At 43.0% G+C, this 24,745-nt stretch overlaps 1 protein-coding gene across 1 annotated transcript in view; it reads right to left on the bottom strand.

The window, feature by feature from the left end:
* Nucleotides 1–8,481: 8,481 nt before the first annotated feature.
* TBC1D19 (TBC1 domain family member 19) overlaps nucleotides 8,482–24,745 on the bottom strand; it is a 161,580-nt gene continuing 145,316 nt past the window's right edge. Inside the window, exons 20-21 of the mRNA XM_063459906.1 lie at nucleotides 10,725–10,795; nucleotides 8,482–8,764 (exon numbers count right to left, since the gene is read on the bottom strand). Coding sequence (XP_063315976.1) covers nucleotides 8,690–8,764; nucleotides 10,725–10,795 — 146 coding nt within the window. The 3' untranslated portion in view covers nucleotides 8,482–8,689. The remainder of the gene's footprint in view (nucleotides 8,765–10,724; nucleotides 10,796–24,745) is intronic.

Below are 24,745 nucleotides of genomic sequence, written 5' to 3'. Positions count from 1 at the left end.
GACAGAATGGCGTTCTGACGGGGCAGACACTTAGTGAAAAGCAGGTAAGACTGGTTAGACAGGTAAAACTGGAGCGGAGCACTGATATGCCTTGGCAGACTGAGAGACTGAGGAGAACAATGGCAAGGCTGGGCAAATGGCAAAGTTGGATATATTGGACAGAACATTCACAGGATGGACATAAAACCGAGCAGACTAATGCCAATGCTGAGCCAACTGAGTAGAATGCTGACAGTTATGGACAGATTAATGATGGGCAGATTGCGAATGCTTAATTATACCCTGGGAAAGCTGAGGTGATATTGCCTGGAGTTCGGTGTGGAATTTCACGCACATTATTTGTACATACATATTAAAGAATGCAATCCGTAACTGTATGAACAAAAGGTTCTGTTTTGCTTGTGACTCCAGATCATTGATCTTGTTGTTAAACAATGACAAAGAGGTTAAAGGGCAACTGTCATCTCAAAAACAATTTATTAATATTCTAATCCTTTCATCAAGTTTTGAAAGAGATTTGTAAAATAAATTTTACTAAAATTTATATAAAACTCTAGTAGAACAGTAGTAGTTTATTACTAGGATTAGGACAGGATCCTTCAGTTCTATACATCACACCTTGGTCAGACAGTGCTTGAAAATAGACAGTTAGTCTCTATTGTCTTCCCTACGTCACTCCCTGCACAGAAGAAGGAAAGATCATAGACTGTTGGTGTCTAATCTGACCCAAGGTGCATGTATATGGCTGAAGGAACCTGTGTATAGATTCGTTTTTCTCTTCCTATATATATATATATATATATGGCATTTAAAAAAAGAAATAAAAAAAAATATATATATATTTATTTTGAAAACTTAATGAAAATTTTGAGGTGCCAGTTGTCCTTTAACCCCTTAAGGACCAAACTTCTGGAATAAAAGGGAATCATGACATGTCAGGCACGTCATGTGTCCTTAAGGGGTTAAGGATGTCCCTTAGCTCTGATCGTATATGCATGAACTGTGTAAGAATTCCCTTTCAATACAGTCTCCAGTTAGGAGAACAACCCATCACAGTTAATTTCTTATTTAAAAATTCTTAAAAAAGTTTTTCATCATTAGAATCCAGGGCCGAAGCAAAACTGCCCTTATGGACTGCACTGTCTATAAATCCTTTTTTTTTTCAATACATATTCTACACATGTATCCAAGACAATTATTGAGCCTAACATTCCACGCTTTACATGAAAATAGCTTTGTTATCACTTTTAACATTATCGAGATTGCTCAGAAAATAATCTATATGAATCCATAGCGACATTTTTTCGACATCAGTCTAAATATGGAAACTAGAAAAATGGACTACACTGCTTTTAGTTTCATCTGAATTAATAGAACACAATTGTTACTTTTTTAGTTTCACTATTGTGGTCTAAAATGTGCAATTCTGCGGTCACCTCCAACCAATTCTTGATTATGTCATAGCAATTCATTAAACTAGAGTTTTACTTCGGCATCACAACTATTTCGTTGCAGTAGCCTTTCTTATTTTCAGCAAATTTATTTTCTGATTTTTTTTTTAAGTCCCTGAAAGTTTTTGTTCACGGTTCTCTTAACTTCTGTCTAACTTCCGCAGACTGCATCTCATTTTCTGTTTTAATTAATCACTGACATTTTTTTAAATATACGAAAGCTTTCCGAGAAACACTGTTTCTATGGCAACCATGACTCGTCATAAAACAAATTGGTCGGTAAGTGAGGATGCACTAGAGAGCATGCGCTAGAAAGCAGGTCTATGTTCAAGGGAATTCCCTCGAACATAGACCAGTTCACTAGTGCAGGTAATCTCGTAAATCTATGCACGGGGAAAATCCCCTGATCATAGATTAGCTCACTAGCGCAGGGAATCGTTTGGGGGAAATTCCCTGAATATAGACCAGCTCTCTAACGCGAATCCCCACGCTAGATTGCTGGTCGTAAGTCCAACCAATCGTAAAACAGGTAAGTCACAAAATGAGGACTACCTGTATGCATCATCAATGGGATAATGTGCACCAGAAGTAAAAGGTATTAGAAGGCACACTGTAATGTAATTACTCCCGCGATATTTGACATAATGCATACAATAATAGTCAAACTGTCGGTTTTGTTTTTGCTTTTTACGGATGTTTCCCACAAGAAAGCATTGAATCGATGTTTTCTTATGAGGGCTTCTGCATCACGTGAATTATACTCAGTCACTGCCGTGGAAGCATCACTAGTGGCTGTCTGTATGGCAGACACTAGAGCAGGGATAGGCAACCTTTGGCTCTCCAGATGTTTTGGACTACACGTACCATGATGCTTTGCAAGCATTATGGCTGTAAAAGCATTGTGGGTGATGTAGTCCACAACTACATTGCATACCCTTGCACTAGAGGTTCAGCTTTTATAATCAAGTAGCGTCTCTCCTGTCTATCTCTCCCTGAGAGCTATTTAATATTTACCTTTCACATTACAATCTCCTGACACATGAATTTCAAGTAAAACCAGTGTCGTTTAATGCCGATATGCTCTGTCTTTGCTGTGACACTCCTCTACAATACAAAGCCTTGTGTTTATGTATTTGCTCCCTCTAACTCGTAGAAAGTTATTTGCGTCAATCAGAGTAACTCAATACTTTCTAATTACATGTGTTCTCATTTGTGTTTGTTTTGCTGACTAGACTTAATTTTTTACAGATTTAACCATTTATCCATACTTTTCTTTAGAAAATCTCTTCCATTCTCCCAGTATGAACATAATTTACACAATCAATTCAGTATCACTATTTCTTCCGTTAGTGTTTTAAAGACTCACAAAGTTGCTTTATAACTACTTACGTAGCTATAAGAACTCTGACCTTCTGTTCGATTCTGCTTACTATTTTGTGAGTTGTTTTATCCCTTGCATGCAGGTTACCCCAGAATGTGTGCATCCATACTGCTTAAAGGGACACTCCACTGCCCAAATACAAAAAAAGTAAAAATCACTGTTTAGTAGATATATCCTAATAAAAACATGCATGCACTTAATCATGCATTTCTTCATGGGGTGCTTATCTAAAACAGTGTTAAATGTTGCAGATCTTTTTATCTGTAGCCTCTGCAAGTCCTCCCCTTCTAAACCCGCCCAGACTTTCTAATCAAAGACTTACCAATTCAGCTCAATGAGAACAATTTGCAAGGCAGGTGTTCTAAGCAATTGCTGCCTCTTGAGTTTATCTCCATTTAGCTAAACAACCAGGAAGTATCATGACTTTTTATTGGGCTTGGGCACTTTAAGTTATTGCAGACATGCCGAATATAAGAATGTTGTGTGCGGCTGCCACACTAACTTGAAAAAGCCAGGTAGCAGCGAGCAAAGCATGTTGAAGCAAATGGCTTTATAGTTCATAAAACAACATTAATATCTCCTCGTTTGCTTACAGACTATTACAACATTTGTACTTATTATGCACTGTATTACAGGAAATGTTTTTGGAGCAACAGTTAAAATGGCAGCCATCCAACCAGATACTCAGCTCACTGTCTCCTATGATCAAATGATGAGATGATTAATTTCACCGATATAGCCTTTTACTGAATGCCTTAATAATAATAATAATTATAGAAACAGTAACAAAAACCATCACACCCCTTTCTATGTTGCATAAGTACGGTTCTCTCCTTCCATGGAAAGCTTGTAGAAACATGAACATGGTTTATGGTATTTAAGTCATGAGTCACGGGTGTCAATAATTAGCAATGTTGTAAGACTAAGCAATGACATGAAGTACGAGTGGATGAGGCATCTCTTTATTTATGTGTGCTGATGGCAAAGGATAGTGAGTGGAAAGTGCCCTCATACAGTTACAGGTTTGGAAAAATAAATGCAAGAACATAGTGTCATGACCCAGGTACAGTTGCATTAAAAATTGACCCCCAAAAAATTCCTTTCAAAGATATCTGTTATTAAATTACATAAAAATAAAGGAAATAAAACACAGTTCGGAAATATTAGCTTGTTCATGTGTCCTGAGATTGCAATAGCCTCTCATTCCCAATTTAATCACATAATATAATTACCAACACTAGCTTTAATTTTATTGGTGTCATGGATAGCAGCGACAATCACACTTTATTTTATACTTAAGATATATAAAAACTAAAGGGAAACTCAAGACTATAGTTGAGGAGAGGAAAAATCCATGCGGTGTCCCTGAGGTTTCTGTCCCAGTGTTCCCAGTTTCTGGGCCCCCTTCTCAAGCGAGTGAGGGCACACCTGGCCCTTGTTTGCGTTAAAAGAGGCCCCAACATACTTAAAGTTCCCTTGTGCAACCTCTCACATGAACCTCATTTTGCTCGGTGGCGGCTTGTTGGCTGCGTTATTCCTCGGATCTGGTCTGGTCGCCGCGTGTGTTGCCTCTGCTGTGGGGTCTGTCTTTGGGGCCTTTTCTGCTGTGGAGGTGGTCCGAGGGTCTGGTGGAGGAACTGCCTGGAATACCAGTTTTGGATCTGTATCTGCGGGAGCCCAATGTTGCTCATAAAGGGCGCAACATCTTCTGGGCTGCGTATGGTGTAGGTGTCTTGGCCTATGCGGGTTGGGAGTGAGAAGGGGAATACCCATCTATACTGCATGCTTGCGGCCTGCATGGCCGATGTTATAGACGTGAGAGCCCTCCTGGCCTGTAGAGTATATCGGGACAGGTCTTGGATTTTGATTATGGCTTGGCCGTTTAGGTGTACTGCACCAGGATGAGGGTGAATACCTCTCGCAGCACTGCGAACACGTTCTCGCCTGGCCCCACTTCCCTCACTCCTCGGACCCTAAGGTTCAGTCGGCAGACCCGGTCGTCGATCCACGTGGCCAGATATGCAACGTCCACCCCCACATTAGTTATTGCCTCTTGCGCAGATTCGAGGTCCACTGCTTTGGATTCCACTGCAGTCACACGGGCATCCATGTGTAAGAGATCCTCCCGCAGTTGCACCATCTCTTCTCTCACCACGCGTCCCAATTGTTCGGACAGGGCCGAGAAGTCTGCCTTTGTACGCAGGGTAGGGATGAGTGCCCTGATGTCCGGGCTCTCCGGATTCGCTCTGGATCCGGTGTGGGAGGTAGTGTTGGAGTGAAGGGCAAGGATCCTCGGTCCATGCTCGGCGTCTTGTGATCCAATTGTGGGGGGTCTTGAGGCATGATCTGATTGTGTCTCTTGATCCAGGCCCCGGTAATCTGGGGGTGTCCAGGTGGTCTATTTCGTGGGATTTCACAGCGGTGAGTGCAATTTTAAAGCAATTGTAAGCGTGTTCCACGGGGAGCTCTTAGTTTAAGCATGTCTGTAGTAAGCATGCATGTGTGTGTCAGTGAGCATGTTTATTGTAAGCATGTGTGTCAGTGAGCATGTCTGTAGTAAGCATGCATGTGTGTGTCAGTGAGCATGTTTATTGTAAGCATGTGTGTCAGTGAGCATGTCTGTAGTAAGCATGTATGTGTGTCAGTGAGCTTGGGTGTGTGTGTGTGTGTGTGTGTGTGTCAGTGAGCTTGTCTGCAGTAAGCATCATTGTGTATACCAGTGAGCTTGTCTGTAGTAAGCTTGTGTGTGTTAGAGAGTTTGTCTGAACTATGTTTGTGTGTACCTGTAAGCTTGTCAATGATCTTGTGTGTGTCAGTGAGATTGCCGGTCTGTGAGCCTGTGTGCTTGTGTCAGTGAGATTGTCTATGCCTGCATGTGAGTATGCTTACTGTATAATTATTATTTTTTACCCTGAAAGGAATAATATTTATAATTAAAAAAGGAACATACCAATAATAAAAAAATATATATATTTATATATCTTTTAGTGATAATGTTAAATATCCCTTTAAAACATTTAAAATATGGCTGTCTTGCTACCCCAGATTGAGTAATTATAATTCATAAACATAAATTATATATATATATAATTACTCATACTGCATTATATATATATATATATATATAATGCAGTATGAGTATTTCATAGAGATTTTATCTTTATGAAATACTTGGTTTGACAATGCTGCTTTAATATATAACTATTACTCCTGTGCCTAGAAAATGTCAGCTTGTTCTCTTTTATATGTTTGGCCACTATTCAGGATACATTAACAATATGTGTCTGTTTAAACATAAAATACTTTTTGTACACAGAGATTAAGCTTAAAATGCAATGTTTGAAATTTAGATTGTAATAAACCTTGCAATCACATTTCTGGATATATTTAATTAGGGATCTAGAAATGTATTGCTGTCCAACAGTGTTAACATTCGTTGACAGGATTCTGCATAATAGTGAACGAATGCCAAGGTAGCAAGCAGAATGTTTGCTGATAAAAACTCCCTATAAAATTAGAAATTATTCCTAAAATGCCTCACCCTGGTTTATAAAACACCACTTATTCCTGTGAATGTTATTGCTTTGGAGCGCATACTCTCATTTCCCACACACATTACTATGTATTTTATTACTTTGTCACTTGCCCAATTTCTCTCGCTTTATCCATGTCAGTTACCCAGGGCTGCCATGAGTACTCTTAGACCCTATTACAAAATCACTTGTACACAAAACCACAAATACATAGTCACATATATACCCACATTCTCAGATACACACGGCAAGGTGTACACTGTCAGACGTACACATTCATATTGCCAGACACAAACAATTCTAAACACATTGTAAGATATACAATCACACATAGTTACACACTGCCAGGCACAAACCCATTATGACATGTTGGTTTTCTACCCATGCCCCTGTTTGCCAACCTTCTTGCTGGGGAAGATGGGTGACTTATTTTGTTGCTACTAGCTACTAGACACTAGGTGTGTACTGTATGAGGTAAATTGTTGGCTTCTTTAAGTGCTGGGAGGAAGTGATTGGACATCACATTCTGCCAGTACCAGTGCATATGAGTGGAAATAAGGCAGGTAGAGCAGTCAAGTAAGAGGCCCACTCCAATGTGCATAAGTTATCGAAGATGTTTTTATCTCTCCAATTAGACTGCATTATATGAGAATGCTTAAAGCAGGCCCAGGGCTCAGACTGTCCCTTAACAGGAGCACTTCCTGTATCCCCCCATGGTGGCTATGCTTACACTAACCTCATTTCCCTCTGGCTTTTGATGAATGGCTGGCTAATTACAATCTAAAAAAGCTCCTCTACCAGCTGACTTTGCTCCAGACATTTTCTCTGATCCACAGTTCACTAGTGTACATGCACAGCTTTACATATTCCTCTTCTCCTCCAATTGGCTCTGTTTGTAGTTTGACCCTGGGATACCCACAGAAGCAATCACCCTCCAGCACGTTTTTCTGAAATGCAACTGTGATGGCCAAGTCATAGTCCATGTCTGAACCAGTATTCACACACAAATTCACATCAGATTTTCACCAAATAAATTATATGGGCCTTAAGCAATATACACTTGCTCAAAGAACACTCCGGTGGCACCTAATAAGTCCTAAGAGTGAATCCTTTAATGGTCAACTAAATATATTAATATTAAGTGCAAGCTTTCAATACGTTTCAGGTCCATTCCTCGGGCATAACTTACAAAAAATGAATTATTCTCTGTAAGTACAGCAGCTCTATGTATTATTGTGTTCTGAGGATGATAAAACAGAAGCCAGACTTCTTCAAAAGTAGTGAGAAGGACTGAGCAGCATCTACACAAAGTTTTTACTTAAGGACAAAGGCAAGTGCAAATTCGTACAGAATACAAAGGTATTCACATGTGAATACTGAATGTTTATTCACATGTGGCTAAGTCAATATTGGCAATGCATCATGTGTGCACAATTTATTCAGAGAGTTCATCTTTAACTACTATTACGGTAGGTCTTTAGTTGTAATCTGATTCTATTATAGATGTGACATAGCCACACAAGTTCATAAACTTTTTCTCAAGGAGGAACAGGATTCTAGAACTCTTCATTCCCATTGCCTTTGGAATTTTGAGATTTTTTTTTTTTTTTTGTATGTATATACATACGCATTATTATACCACCAACAGGAATTTACATTTACACGTTGTCAATATCAATTTTGTCAAACCTGGACGATTATGATAGATAGAAAACACTGGGAGTGGGAAAGCAAAGTGCTCTTAGCCAACAGCCGTAGTCCATGTTGGACTGCCTTGACAATGCTCACACGGAAGTGTACAATTCTTTCCAAAACATGGCACTTATAGGCCCTTGGAAATGTAAACACTATTCTGAGCTGTAGTTGCTTAGCGTGCTATGTACCTTAATGTATGTTGTTTAGCGTACCGCTTTAACCATAAAACAAAGTCTTTTTCATGTAACAATTAAAAGGGTGGGTTTTCCCTTTAACATCTATGATAAGCTGAGAAAATTGCACAGTTAGTAACTCGCTTACAATAAAATGACATTTTATTTATGATGTGGTTATTTTTGTGTTCGGTGTATCATGTTTGCAAGGTTCAGCTTTCTCACATGTACAATGAAAGCAATTCATGTAGCATTAACAAGATCATTTATTCCTCGAGCACAGCTCTTTTAACATGCAAAAAAATACTATAAAGAACCACGATTTGACAGTAAAATTGCAGTCATGCTTGCAAAATAAATAAATAAATATGAATCTTTATTGCCCATGCATTATAGGAGAAAAGGTAGACACTCGATCCATGTACGGTAATTAATACTATGCTATGGCAAAGGAAGTTAGGATACTGCAGCAAACAGGAAAATCTGAAGAAGAGGTATAACCTTCAGGGTTGAAATGTCCGCAAGTACAGCCTAGATGAAACAAAACAAAATAAAAAAAACTATAAGGTTAAATTATCCATGTTTCGGTTGCACTTAACAGATCTATGTGTTCACAACGAACTGAAAATGTTCTCACCAGTGTCCCATTACCACCCTGAGAACTTCCTGTTTTGTTTGCAACCCGTTTATTTCAGTGTAAATTCCCCAGCACACAGCACTAAGGAAGTGTCCTTAATCTTGGCCTTTAGATGTGCTTCGGATACAGAGGGTATCATTGTGCTTAACAGGTTTAACATTTCAACAGGTTTCTAAAAATACTTGGACATTATGAATCTTTTGCCTCGAGCTCAAGCAATGTTCATTTGTGAGAGATATAATGCTTCGGTCTTCCTATGTGTCTCATCATTGAGTTCAATTTGTAATTTAATACAATTTCAGGATCAGATTGCCATGTATAAATGTTATCACTTTGTGGGTCTATGTAATAAATGATGACTTTGCAAAAATAAGGCCAAATAGCTTGAAAAAATAGCGGTTTCTGATTTTTAAACCCTGAGCTTTTTTTCTTTTACTTAGATTTTCCATTTGTCATTTTACCATAATTTACCTTTTAATCTATACATCTCCGTCAGATTTACAGAAATGGGCATAGAGGGACAGTGATAACCCACACCGAAACTCTAACTCTTTAGCCTATTTATACAGTTAAAGGGAATCTCCAGTGCCAGGAAAACAATCAGTTTTCCTGGCACTGGAGGTTCCCTCTCCCTCCCACCCCCCAATCCCCAGTTGCTGAAGGGGTGAAAACCCCTTCAGTCACTTACCTCAGGCAGCGACATGTCCCACGTCGCTGACTGCTCCTCCCCGCCGCTCCACCTTCTTCCTCTGTCGGCCGGTGGGCGAAACTGATGCCGCCCACCGGCCGAGGAGTCCCAAAGCACATGCGCGGTAATGCCGCGCATGCGCATTAGCGCACCCCATAGGAAAGCATTGAAAATTAATTTTAATGCTTCCCTATGGGGAATAGAGCGACGCTGGAGGTCCTCACACAGCGTGAGGACGTCCAGCGACGCTCTAGAACAGATAATCTGTGCTAGGGACCAGGAAGTTCCCTCTAGTGGCTGTCTATCAGCGCTGGGCGGGGAGATCTCTGCCTCCGATCCTCCTCCGTTCCGCCCCGTCGGCTGAATGCGCACGCGCGGCAAGAGCTGTGCGCGCATTCAGCCGGTCGCATAGGAAAGCATTTACAATGCTTTCCTATGGACGCTTGCGTGCTCTCACTGTGATTTTCACAGTGAGAATCACGCAAGCGCCTCTAGCGGCTGTCAATGAGACAGCCACCAGAGGATTTGGGGGAAGGCTTAACCCATTAATAAACATAGCAGTTACTCTGAAACTGCTATGTTTATAAAAAAATGGGTTAACCCTAGCTGGACCTGGCACCCAGACCACTTCATTAAGCTGAAGTGGTCTGGGTGCCTAGAGTGGTCCTTTAACATGCCATTCACCAGTTTGCATATCACTAAATAATAAATTGCAGTAATCTCAAAACCAAATTTAAAAAAAAATATAGGCTAAAATAGCCAAAGTATGGCTATAGTTAAGTAGGGGGATTTTTCCTTTTCAAATTGACTCATTTAGCTTACATTTTGGAATGCACTTTTTAATGCACTGCTCCATGCACAACTGTTTAGTGATTAAACCCTTAGTTGTCAAAGGCAAACACCCTTTTAAGTTGTATACAAAAATAAATCAACTAAAGTACAATTGGAAAGGGGTATTAAAAAGGCCTAGTCTACAGCAATATTTGTTTTTATGGGGGGAGAACACATGTAAGACTGTGCATTTTGTTACAGTTCCTTTTCAATTTCCAGTCAAGGTACAAATTTAAGCAGAGTGTTTTGCATTACTTGAGATGAGTCTAAGGTTACTTTAGCTGGCTACTGATCAGAAACTATTTCAATCCAGTCTCAGTGTAAGTGATCCTTACTTCAGCAGCAGCCAGTGATGTCACCTCCATCAGGTTCACTGCTCGGAAAGCAAACACTGCAGCTGCCAGCACTGAAAAAGAATTTAGAAAATGTAAACTGCTGAACCTCTAATTAACATGAGGAATAATTCACCAACCACCTACTATCATTCTAAACATTTATGAGGTGTGACATGCCCATTGTACACAAACATGACTAAAATATTTATCACGTTACTATTGTTAATGTAATGAGCTGGGCAAAAGTGACATTTATATTAGCAGCTGCCGATTTCATTAGGTCCGAGAGCAGACACACAATGCTTTGAATCCTCTTAGACCACTATTTAAGTTTATTATTACTAGTATACAATCACACATTTACATATAATGTGAATCCCCCAGGATTAGTATCCTGGGTGTTTCACATTATAGATATAGTGTTTAATTTTTTTCCACCAACTTTGTTCTGTAAATTTTGCATATTGAAAATCACACCATATGATTATTTGGACCATGATATGTAAAAAAAACAAACAAAAAAAACAATCTTTTTATCATAACCATAATTATAAGACAGGAAAAAAATATTGATCATTGAGGTATTAATAAAAATAAAAAATGCACTTATTATAGTGTTTACCTCCACTCTAGAGTGGTGCTTGTGTAAAAGAGACACTCTAAGCTTTTATAGAATGCAAACAGACCATCTCCTGTTCATTATTTATAACTACAGTCATATTTAAAAAAAAAAATCTCTGCAGGTATCCACAGTGATACACATCCCAAAAGCAAAGTATACTTTCTCCCAACCAAGAATATTTATGGCACATGTACACTATACAAGTAACCCACCTAAAACATGTGACTATACCTGTCAGCAGGCTGTCAGCTAGGAAGCAGTTGTATTCATCTTATCTGATGAATGGAAGAGGTCATGCTCAGCATCCATTTAAAATAATAAGAGCAACCTGAGTATTTTGGCCACTTCCTTGTCTAGGCAGAGACCACTGATTTAGCGGACACACCGACACAGGAAGACTGGCTTTGGCTGGGATCCAGTTATGTTCTGCTCCGGCATTCAAAACACCAGCACAGATCCGCACCTTTCAGCACTAACCAACTAGTAATGCCAAGTATCTCCCATTGAGCCACTATAGTAAAAAATGGGGGGGGGGGGGGGGGGGGGGGGAAAGGGGGGGATTTATCACAAATACCAGCTAGAATATTGATGAAGTATGCAATATTATGCATAACATTGTCTGAAGAGTAACATAAGGAATATAATCATCAATATAATCACACTGTCTTCCCCCTTTGTACCCAGATAGTGCTGTTAGATAGGCGCTGTGTCCAGATCACACTTGAATATGTTTTGCCGAGCTTCAGCTTTATGCCATTCTACCTAAGAGGTGCCTGACTCCCTGGAAGAAGTCCCTCCATCCAAATGTGTTGTCTTTTAGCTGCCCCCTAGATGCACCATCAATACAAGTTAGGACCATTCAGGTCATTGGGGTGACAGACTATTTTTTTTAATGGGTCCAGTGGACATTGCTGGCAAAGGTAGGAGGAAAGTATCATTGCTAAATTAAAAGCTGCTCATCAGTAGAGCTTGAGAATGCACTGGAAAGAGGATATCTGAGATATAAGTGTCCAAGGGGCCTTAAACAATATTGCAGTAATAAGTCATATACCAGTCACAAAATTAGGTTAAAAATAACAAAACATGTAAGGCAGAATATTTTAATCTAGGTTTTTCTGAACTTGTTTTGTATTGTCATTAAACTTCTTCACCGTCCTAGTAGTGCAGCCAACTGCCGATGCTAGTTTGTCTGATTCCCAGTATCTCAGTCTGCTTCTCGGATTCTAACTTCACTAGCTCCCACAGTAACATACTGCTGCTGAAGAAAAGTGCATGGTGTGCTGTGTCCTGGAGTAATAATCCGTTACTGTGTGGGGCTCTGACATCATAAGATCCTAGAAGCAATACACTGCCAACTGTACTGTCTACAGGGACCTTACTTGGCCACTGAGGAGATGTACCGGTTCCTAAAGCCACACACTGCCATTATTGAGAGGTGGCAAGAATACCTACATGGACCTTACTCTGCACCTGGGGAAAAAATATACCTGCATCGTCTGATGGAGACACGCACTGCTACTAGGAAGAAGTGCCAAATGCACTTGTCCCCCAAAGATTTTCCCACACCATGCTTTTTTCCTGCTGCAGCATCTTTTTGTCCTCTGTCTTCACCTGCCAGACAAGCTGGGGAGCCATGGGATCGTCTGGGGTTGCCGTATCTCTCGCGCAGAGGGAACTTGTTGGCATTTGGGATCTGGACTTCCCGTATGGGTTGGACCAGACTGATATGCTTCAAATATATCCTCTCTGTAATGGCACAAGTTGAGCTAAAACCAGCTTGAGATCTGAGTGGGGACCAACCGAAGGGCAGGCTAATTGAGCTGTTGTCCGTTCTCACCTCTCTTGCTACCTATTTTTCTCTCCTTAAGTGTAAAAGGTAATCCAGACGTGGGCACCTTGCTCATGGTGCCTAGAGGGATATTGGCTATATCTCACTGATGATACCTTACAAGGTTGAAATGATCATCTGGAGTTGCAGTATCTCTCGTGCAGAGGGAACTTGCAGGCATTTCGGATCTGGACTGCCTGTATGGGTGGGACCAGTAAATTGAGCTAAAATCAGCTTGGAATCTGAGATCTTGCTACTTGTTTTTCTCTTCATAAGGATAGTGAACCAGAGAATGCCTCATCAATGGTTTGAAATCCTATGAGAGGGCAAATCCCACTGCTGCCTCGGCCCTTTACATTGTTTGTTTCTTCTCCTTTGTACCAAGGACCATCTGTCTAGGACTTCATCGGTTCTTCAAGTAAAGGTCTTGCCCTCTGCCTACTGGATTAGCACGAATCTATGTTATCTCCTCTTTCTTGTGAAATATCAATTTATCTGCCTAGATGTGTCTTGACAATGTCTTTCATAAAATTAATTTGGCTTAAAGGGAAACTCCAGTGCCAGGAAAACGATCCGTTTTCCTGGCACTGGAGGGTCCCTCTCCCTCCCACCCACCAATCCCCGGTTACTGAAGGGGTGAAAACCCCTTCAGTGACTTACCTGAGGCAGCGGCGATGTCCCTCGCCGCTGTCTCCTCCTCCGCGACTCTCCTCCTTGTGATTCCGTCGGCCGGTGGGCGAGACTGATCTCACCCACCGGCTGAGGAGACCTAATGCGCATGCGCGGAATGGGCGCGCATTCGAATAACGTTTCCCCATAGGAAAGCATTGAAAAATCATTTCAATGCTTTCCTATGGGGTTTTGAGCGACGCTGGAGGTCCTCACACAGCGTGAGGACGTCCAGCGACGCTCTAGCACAGGTTTTCTGTGCTAGAAACCAGGAAGTGACCTCTAGTGGCTGTCTGGTAGACAGCCACTAGAGGTGGAGTTAACCCTGCAATGTAATTATTGCAGTTTATGAAAAACTGCAATAATTACACTTGCAGGGTTAAGTGTAGTGGGAGTTGGCACCCAGACCACTCCAATGAGCAGAAGTGGTCTGGGTGCCTGGAGTGTCCCTTTAAGGGACAAGTTGGACAGCTCTGTGCTAGGAGGTCCAAATATTCTGTCCCAAAGCCTCTCCAGCCCAACTACAGAGTCAGCACAGCTTTTTCAGGGGGGCAAGAGAACCCAAAATGCTTTATTGGCATAATCAACAGTGAGAAATCCAAAATCTTACATGGATTAAAGTGTATCCTATGTTACAATATAACATTAATATAACATTATTGTGAAATGGATTGTGAGTTTCATAATATCATTTTATACACAATTTGTTTGAGAGTGATCATATCTATTTGTGGTATGCATTTACATATAGTTTTGGTTTTTTTAAAACCGAATTTCTCCTCTCTACCTCTCTATTCTATTGGTTTAATCTTAATACCCAGGTACAAAGTATGACACAATCTATATAAGATTTTACACTTTATATCTGAGAAGAGAAAAAAAAAAAGGGAAACAAATATACATTCATTCAATAACTTTTAATTATTTTATTGTCTCTAGTATCTCAAATCATGGTGTGCTCCGACTATTCTATTTTTTTAGAGGTTTCTGGAGTATTTACAATTGTATTAAATGTTGTTCTCGCAAGGAAGAAGTTTTCAGTTTACTTTATATTGCGGATCATTTTGACCAAATCTTATCATATAGAGCTTTTGTCGAAAAAACTTTATTATAGAAGTATTTCTCTGGTTTTAATATTCTTTATTTTGTCGTGCATAGATAAAACATATTACATTTACGCCAGCGAATGCCACAACAGCTTTCTGCCAGAGTTTACATGTTTAGACAGTTGTTTGGCATGGATAAACAGTGCACTTTTTTTTTATTTAAGGAGAAGCAAGCTTATAAAACAGGAGTAGGGGATCTGTCTAGGGCCGTGTTAGGTACTATGGTGATGCATATCATATATAACGTTCAGGTGCTCATTTACACCAGAAGGTGTCTCCTTCGACATATCAAGACGTACGAAGACATCAGTTTTCTACCCAACTTTTCCACATAATGTTAAGGTGTGTCCAGTAGTCTGCCTCAAGGAATATGAAGCAAGGACAGCTTTGATTCGTGATTCCCGGTATCCAGATCTATTTCTGGCAATTCGACAACCGCATCACCCAGTTTCTACAGTTACCATATCTCGTTGGGTTAAATGGATCATGGAGTCGGCTGGCATTGATACCTCCATGTACGGAGCACACTCAGTGAGGTGTGCTATGGCATCAAAAGCCTTTTCTCTATGTTGTAGACTGGAAGATCTCCTCCGTGCAGCTGATCTTATTTTCATCCAGTTTCTTATTTTTCCACTTATGTGATCACGCAGCTTTAAACTAGCATAATAGGAGCCTTCGTGTCCTTTAAAAAAATTACCAGATTTTACAAATTTCATGACGTAAAGTCATGATTTTATAAAGGACACGGAGGCGAGTATTATCCACCCAATACAGGTAAGTCGCACCCTCCCTGTAAATCTACTGTCACGCAATGGGGCACGAGCCGTATGGTAATGTGTTTTGTTTTCACCTGATTAACTAATACCGAACTGACATATTGTTTGGTTAATGTTGTAATATAGATGTGGACATACTATCCAAGAACGTATTTTACCATTTAGTTTCTCTGTCTTACAGCCTCCTAATTGGGTTGTCATACTGGTCCATGTCTGTCCATACAAGTGCAAGCAGAAGATTGCCAGTTCTCCGGAGTTCCATTATCGTAATCTTCCTGGAAGTACAGTTTCTACACATCTGTTGGAATACATTGTTTCGGTCTATGGGAGTGTTCATTGGCAACATCAAGAAAGAGGAGTGGCTTATCCATTTTAGTAATATCCGCTTTTAGCTAATCATTTTGGTTTTGAAGATCATTCAACTTTTGATACAATACTGCAATTTCCTGGGATTGTTTTAATAAGGAATTTCTTAGTTGAGCCATTTCTTCTTCATAATCTGAACTTAATAATCGACCAAACTTGTCTCACGTGGGTTTAGTGATGAGTCTCCGATCGACCATTCAGGCCGCAGGAAGCCCCCCCCCCCCCCCCCCCCGGATCTCAATTAAATCTCCTCCTTTGTTATAGTCAATCCGTTTTTTGGAGTATAGAAGGCAGACTCGTTTTCCGTGGTTTTCAACAAGAGTCACCCTTGGGTCCCCAGAACTCCGATCAATTAATTCAACTCTGGTCGCTCAATTCAAGCCCCTCTTTTTCTGCCTGCGACATTCTGCATTTACATATTATAGTGCAAAACACATTATTACAATGTCCCTTTAAAACCAATGTATTTGTCCTCTTTAACTTCACTACTACCTCAGTTGAGCATAACTTGGTGCTGTAGAATGTGTTGGCAATTATATCATAAATAAAGCAGAGGTGGCTCAAAACTTGCGAAGCCTTATGCGAAACTTGAACATGAGGCCTCCACTATATCACACCATATCACTCTGTACCCACTACCTCGACTATCAGCCCACCTTGCAGGGCTGCCATCATAACACTTATGGCTCCTTACAACCACAGTTGCTGAGCTCCCACCAACCCACACATACTTACACACATGCTTCCAAACACATAGATACACACTCACAACACACATATATACATTCCAGAAGCACTTGTCGGGATACACACACATACCCAGATACAAACTGACAGACATACACTCACACAATTATTCTCATACATACACATGCAAGACTCACAGGCAAACATACACACCCACTGTCACGCACACAAACACTTAGACTCTAACGCAGCGGTTCCCAAAGTGTGGGTCGCGACCCACTGGTGGGTCGCAGGGCGATCCCCAGTGGGTCGCGCTGACCCACACATCCAGGGCCGCCGGCAGTCAGGCAGACTGACACCAGGAGGGAGCCCGGCGGTTTGCCCTGTATGCCGCCGGGCTCCCTCCAGTCAGTCTGCCCAGCAGCTCCGGTCTGCAGCTCCGCCGGGTGCAGAGCTGCAGACCGTGTGATAAAAGTCTCGCGAGCTCCCAGAGCGTTACCATGGCAACACTCAGGGAGCTCGCAAGACTTTTATTACACGGTCTGCAGCTCAGCACCCGGCGGAGCCGAGACAGGAGAGTTACCCCAACGGACCACCAGGGAGACACTGGACCACCAGGGATGTTTAAAGAAGGTAGGGCACAGAGCCCAAACAATGCCCCCCCCACCCCAATGTAACCCCTTCTCTGTCTACCCCCCACCCCCAACCCACTGTAACCCCTTCTCTGCCCCCTCCTCCCCCTGTAACCCCTTCTCTGTCTGCCCCCCTCCCCCCGTAACCCCTTCTCTGCCTGCCCCCCTCCCCCCACTGTAACCCCTTCGCTGCCTGCCCTCCCCCCAATGTAACCCCTTCTCTGTCTGCCCCCCTGTAACCCCTTCGCTGCCTGCCCCCCTCCCCCCAATGTAACCCCTTCTCTGTCTGCCCCCCTCCCCCCCAATGTAACCCCTTCTCTTTCTGCCCCCCTCCCCCCCAATGTAACCCCTTCTCTGTCTGCCCCCCTGTAACCCCTTCTCTGCCTTCCCTCCCCCCCACTGTAACCCCTTCTCTGTCTGACCCCCTCCCCCCAATGTAACCCCTTCTCTTTCTGCCCCCCCTCCCCCCTGTAACCCCTTCTCTGCCTGCCCCCCTCCCCCAATGTAACCCCTTCTCTTTCTGCCCCCCTCCCCCTGTAACCCCTTCTCTGCCTGCCCTCCTCCCCCCCCACTGTAACCCCTTCTCTGTCTGACCCCCTCCCACCAATGTAACCCCTTCTCTGCCTGCCCTCCTCCCCCCCACTGTAACCCCTTCTCTGCCTGGCCCCCTCCCCCCACTGTAACCCCTTCTCTGCCTGCCCTCCCCCCACTGTAACCCCTTCTCTGCCTGCCCCCCTGCCCCCACTGTAACCCCTTCTCTGCCTGCCCTCCTCCCCCCCACTGTAACCCCTTCTCTGCCTGCCCTCCTCCCCCCACTGTAACCCCTTCTCTGCCTGCCCCCTCCCCCCACTGTAACCCCTTCTCTGCCTGCCCCCTCCCCCACTGTAACGCCTACTCTGCCTGCCCTCCCCCCCTGTAACCCCTTCTCTGCCTGCCCTCCCCCCACTGTAACCCCTTCTCTGCCTGCCCTCCCCCCTGTAACCCCTTCTCTGCCTGCCCTCCCCCCACTGTAACCCCTTCTCTGCCTGCCCTCCCCCCTGTAACCCCTTCTCTGCCTACCCCCCACTCTAACCCCTTCTCTGCCTACCCCCCACTCTAACCCCTTCTCTGCCTACCCTCCCCACTGTAACCCCTTCTCTGCCTACCCCTCCACTGTAACCCCTTCTCTGCCTACCCTACCCACTGTAACCCCTTCTCTGCCTACCCCCACTGTAACCCCTTCTCTCCCTGCCCCCTCCCCCACTGTAACCCATTCTCTGCCTACCCCCATTGTAACCCCTTCTCTCCCTGCCCCCTCCCCCCACTGTAACCCCTTCTCTGCCTACCCCCCCACTGTAACCCCTTCTCTCCCTGCCCCTCTCCCCACACTGTAACCTTTTCTCCCCCTGCCCCCCCACTGTCGCCTTTTCTCCCCCTGCCCCCCCCACACTGTAACCCTTTCTCCCCCTGCCCACCCACTGTAACCCTTTCTCACACTGCCCCCCACACTGTTACCAGAACACACACTCCCTCCCACACTGTCACCCTCACCTCCTGTCTCTGCGTGTCCTTTTGTGTCAGTGTGTGTGTGTATTTGTGTGTGTGTGTATCTGTGTACATGAGTGTCTGTGTATCTGTGTGTGGGAAACTAAGTGTCATTGCGTGTATCGCTGTGTCAATGTGTGTATTTGTGTGTCTGTGTGTGTGTGTATACACTGCACACATACTCCATACAAAAACCATGCTTACATTGAAACACACATTGTGTATATGTATATTTTATAAACACAATATACACACACTGCATCCACTACACACACACACACACACTGCAATCAAACGCAAACATTACATACAAATACACCCCTGCATTAAAACACTAAAATGATCTACAAACACCCCTTCATTCAAACACCAACACTACACACAAAAAGCACACCTGCATTTAAAGTCCTACACTACATATACAAACACCCCTGCATTCAGATGCAAACATTACAAACAAGTACACCACTACATTCCAATAGCAACAGTACATACAAATACACTCATACATGCACACATATACTTAATACAAAAACATGTATTCAAACACTGCTCACAAATATAACCCTGCAATGATGTGCAAATGGTAGATCTCCATCTGGCATATTATTGTTGAAGTTCTCCGACAGATGGAGATCTACCTTTTGGCCACACTTTCACTAGATGGGGGCCCAGAAAACATACTTGCACCACGGTCCTCTCTACATTAGTTCCACCACTAGGATAATCAACGTGAGGTGCCTGGATGAAAGAGCAGGACAACAAAATTTCTGATTCTGAGTTTGTGAGTAAGCAGTTGTATGTCTCTAAAACTGATTGCCATGATGTGTAAAGTTTCTGCCTCTAAAACTGCCATGATATATCAAAATTATGCCTCTAAAACTGCCATGTTATGCCAATTTTATGCATCTAAAGCTGATTGCCATGGTGTGCCAATTTTATGCATCTGACTGTTTGCAATAGTGTGCCAATTGAATGCTTCTGAAACTGATTGCCATGATGTGCCACGTTTATGCATCTAAAAGTGATTGCCATGATATGCCAGGTTTATGCATCTAAAGCTGATTGCCATGGTGTGCCAAGTTTATGTATTTAAAGCTGTCATGATGTTCCAATTGTATGCCTCTAAAACTGATTGCCATGATGTACCAATTTTATGCATCTAAAACTGATTGCAATGGTATGCCAATTGTATGCATCTAAAGCGGATTGCCATGGTGTGCCAATTGTATGCATCTAAAGCGGATTTCCACAGTGTGCCAATTGTATGCTTCTGAAGCTGATTGCCATGATGTGCCAAGTTTATGCATCTAAAAGTGATTGCCATGATATGCCAAGTTTATGCATCTAAAGCTGATTGCCATGGTGTGCCAAGTTTATGTATTTGAAGCTGTCATGATGTTCCAATTGTATGCCTCTATAACTGATTGCCATGATGTACCACTTTTATGCATCTAAAAGTGATTGCAATGGTATGCCAATTGTATGCTTCTGAAGCTGATTGCCATGATGTGCCAAGTTTATGCATCTAAAAGTGATTGCCATGATATGCCAAGTTTATGCATCTAAAAGTGATTGCCATGATATGCCAAGTTTATGCATCTAAAGCTGATTGCCATGGTGTGCCAATGGTATGCATCTGACTGTTTTCCATGGTGTGCCAATTGAATGCTTCTGAAGCTGATTGCCATGATGTGCCAAGTTTATGCATCTAAAAGTGTTTGCCATGATATGCCAATTTTATGCATCTAAAGCTGATTGCCATGGTGTGCCAATTGAATGCTTCTGAAGCTGATTGCCATGATGTGCCAAGTTTATGCATCTAAAAGTGATTGCCATGATATGCCAAGTTTATGCATCTAAAGCTGATTGCCATGGTGTGCCAAGTTTATGTATTTGAAGCTGTCATGATGTTCCAATTGTATGCCTCTATAACTGATTGCCATGATGTACCACTTTTATGCATCTAAAAGTGATTGCAATGGTATGCCAATTGTATGCTTCTGAAGCTGATTGCCATGATGTGCCAAGTTTATGCATCTAAAAGTGATTGCCATGATATGCCAAGTTTATGCATCTAAAAGTGATTGCCATGATATGCCAAGTTTATGCATCTAAAGCTGATTGCCATGGTGTGCCAATGGTATGCATCTGACTGTTTTCCATGGTGTGCCAATTGAATGCTTCTGAAGCTGATTGCCATGATGTGCCAAGTTTATGCATCTAAAAGTGTTTGCCATGATATGCCAATTTTATGCATCTAAAGCTGATTGCCATGGTGTGCCAATTGAATGCTTCTGAAGCTGATTGCCATGATGTGCCAAGTTTATGTATTTAAAGCTGTCATGATGTTCCAATTGTATGCCTCTAAAACTGATTGCAATGATGTACCAATTTTATGCATCTAAAACTGATTGCAATGGTATGCCAATTGTATGCATCTAAAGCGGATTTCCACGGTGTGCCAATTGTATGCTTCTGAAGCTGATTGCCATGATGTACCAAGTTTATGCATCTAAAAGTGATTGCCATGATATGCCAATTTTATGCATCTAAAGCGGATTGCATTGGTGTGTCAATTGTATGCATCTAAAGCGGATTTCCACGGTGTGCCAATTGTATGCATCTAAAGCGGATTGCTATAGTTTGCCAATTGTATGCCTCTAAAGCGGTTTGCCATGGTGTGCCAATTGTATGCCTCTGAAGCGGATTGCCATGGTGTTCACTTTTTAAAATACGCATTAAAAGCAAGTGGGTCTCGAAAAATTACCATTTTGAAAAGTGGGTCTCGGCCCATAAAAGTTTGGGAAGCTCTGCTCTAACGCACACAAACACATACACACACTAACAGATATTCACATAATGACAAATAAAAATTTTTGTATTCTGTGCACTGTATGTCAGCATAAGACTGCTGGACTAACAAGTCCCCATCTGTAAGCCATGCCAGTCATCTCAATGATGGTAACGTGGCAAAATATGTACAAAAAATAAAAAAGTACTACAAGACAGAAATGTAAATTAGACATGTGAGCAACAGAAATTAAAATAAAAATCGGAAACACTGGATACAGTATAAATAGAATTTCAAAACAGATATTCCAGATGGGGGAGGTCAAGCGGACCATCACTTCGCAAAAGATTGAAGAAAGCTTACAAAGCTTACAAAAGAAGTGAAGAATACACCCCATAATAAGTAGATGGCATTCACATTCTGTAGGGCAGTCCTGCATGAGATTTCTTCTTTCTTTTTTTTTTTTTTTAATTCTTTATTTTTGTTGTTGTGCAATGTATTATCACATTCCGCCAAGTGAAAACAACATATTTTACATGTTTCAATATAATACATGAACATCCCTGTAGTAGCGTATGACAATTTATCAATAAGAGAAAAGAAAAAGAAAAACATCTTTAACAACAAGGTGTGAACCTGAGCCTGTTTGCTACGTTCTCTTGTGCAACACTCTGTCTGAGGCACAGAGTATAATATCACCTGATGCAAAGGCAAGGATCACTGTACTTTAAGAAACCTCAGCACCGTTCCTTATAGGAGAAGGCCTTGGTGCCGATATGATAGGAGTGTAAGTGGAAAGAACAGAGAAGAAAAGTATAGAGAATAGGCAAGAACGGGGCTTGGAGACGCGCGGATGGCAGCCGCGGAGGAGGGAGGGAGGAGAGGGAAAGGGGAGGAGAGGGGCGGCCCCGGCCCCCCCGACCGACCCCCACATCTTCAGAGGTCCCCACTCGCATGCTATGCGCTCAGCGGACTTTCGACCCACGGCTCCCACAGCCTACTGAATGCTCCCAGGGAACCCCTAATCCTTGCCGTCAGGTCGTCCATCAGGGGTACCTCCCTAATTCGCGCAGTAACGCTCGCTATATGTGGTGTGTCCGGTTTCAACCATGTATATGCAATCGCTCGCCTTGCGGCCAGTGTAATTTTGTGGATCAATTTTTGCTCCCTTCTCGTCCACCCGTCTATAGTCCTGTTTAGGAGATACACCCACGGGTCCAGATCCGGGGCTCTAGAGAAAACTTGCGTCAGAAGGTCCCGTATGGCTCCCCAGAATCCTGTGACTCTCGGGCACTCCCACCACAAATGCAGATAGGTCCCCCTCTCCCCGCACCCCCTCCAGCAATCGTCTGTGGTGGTTTTGCGCATCTTAAACAATTTGACTGGGGTCGTGTACCACTGGAACATTGTTTTTAGGGATTGTTCCTGTAATGTTACGCATACCGAGGTTGTCCTGCTTGCCTCCCATATTTCTTGCCACTCTACTCCTTCAAGTTCTTCCCCCAGGTCTCGCTCCCATTGTGCAATGTATGCCAGTTCTCCCCATTCTCCGAGCATAAGTGCGCGTATAGCCGTGTTATAAGTCCCCTCGGCATGCTCCCCGAGTCACACATGGACTCGAAGAAGGTTAGTGTTTTTTGTGCTATTGCTTTGATGTGGGGTTGGCTAGCGTAATCTTTCATCTGCAAGTATCGGAATAAGTCTGCGGGTGTTAGGTGTCGTCCCTGTTTGAGTTGGTCGAATGTAATTATGTCTGAACCCTGGTATAGATGGTGGATTCGTTGTATGCCTGCGTGTTCTAGGTTCTTAAAGTTCCTGGCCTCCATACCCGGGAGAAACTCTCTATTGCGTAGTATCGGCATAAGGGGTGAGGGAGAAGACGCCAATCCATATCTCCGGCTGCAGGCATCCCACAGCCGAAGGGAGTTCAGGATTGCCGGGCAGGCGACCCTCAACCCACTTCCTTTCGTCTGGGGGTGAATGCCATAGCGCGACCTGTGCCAGCTGTGCCGCCACGTAATAGTGATACAGGCTCGGAAGGCCGAGCCCCCCCCTCGTCTTCGGCCGATACAAGACGTGTCTCGAAATGCGATGTCGTTTATGCTGCCACACAAAGTCACCGATCGCTCTTTGGAGCGGGGCAAGTTGCGCTTTGGTCAGAGGGATCGGGAGGGCCTGGAATAGAAAGAGGGCCCTTGGGAGTAGATTCATCTTCACAGAATGAATCCTCCCCACCCAAGATATGGGCTTGTCGGTCCACCTCTCCATGTCTCTTGTCAATGTGCGCCATAAGGGCGTGTAGTTGTGGGAGTAAAGGTCCCCTGGGTTAGCTGTCAACTGAATTCCTAGGTACTTGAGAGATTGTGATGCTATCTTTATATGATGGGTCCTGCGTATCTGATCTATGTCTATTGCTTGCATATTTATGGGGAGTGCGCTTGATTTTGCCATATTGGCTTTGAAGCCTGAGATTTCCCCGTATTTCCCCCGTGTGTAAGACCCCATCCAGGGCCTTCATAGAGTCCACAGGGTTCGTGAGTGTCAAAAGTATGTTGTCCGCGTAAGCTGATGCTACAAATTCCCGGCCCCCTACCCGCACCCCCTGAATCTCTGGGTGTTTTCGGAGCGCCTGTATAAAGGGTTCTAGTGAAATGACAAAAAGTAGTGGGGAAAGTGGGCATCCCTGCCTTGTGCCATTATAAAGTGGGAAGGGAGAGGGAGGCGCGCCCCATATCCGGACCTGTGCTCTGAGGTTGCTGTACATGGCTTTAACTACTGTAAGGTATTCTGTAGGGAATCCTAAATGTTGCATCACTGTAAACATATAGTGCCAATTGACGCGGTTGAAAGCTTTTTCAGCATCAATCGAGACCGCCAGGGTAGGTGTGTTCGTAACTGCCTGTTTCCATATGAGATCTATATTCCGACGGGTATTTTCAAATAACTGCCTCCCCGGAATAAAGCCCACCTGGTCGAGTTCTATGAGTGTTGTCAGGTGTGGAGAAAGTCTATCTGCC

The sequence above is a fragment of the Pelobates fuscus genome, chromosome 6 (assembly GCF_036172605.1).
Source record: "Pelobates fuscus isolate aPelFus1 chromosome 6, aPelFus1.pri, whole genome shotgun sequence".
Lineage (NCBI taxonomy): Eukaryota > Metazoa > Chordata > Amphibia > Anura > Pelobatidae > Pelobates > Pelobates fuscus.
Note: the sequence above shows the minus strand (reverse complement) of the source record. Positions and strands in the feature narration are given on the sequence as shown.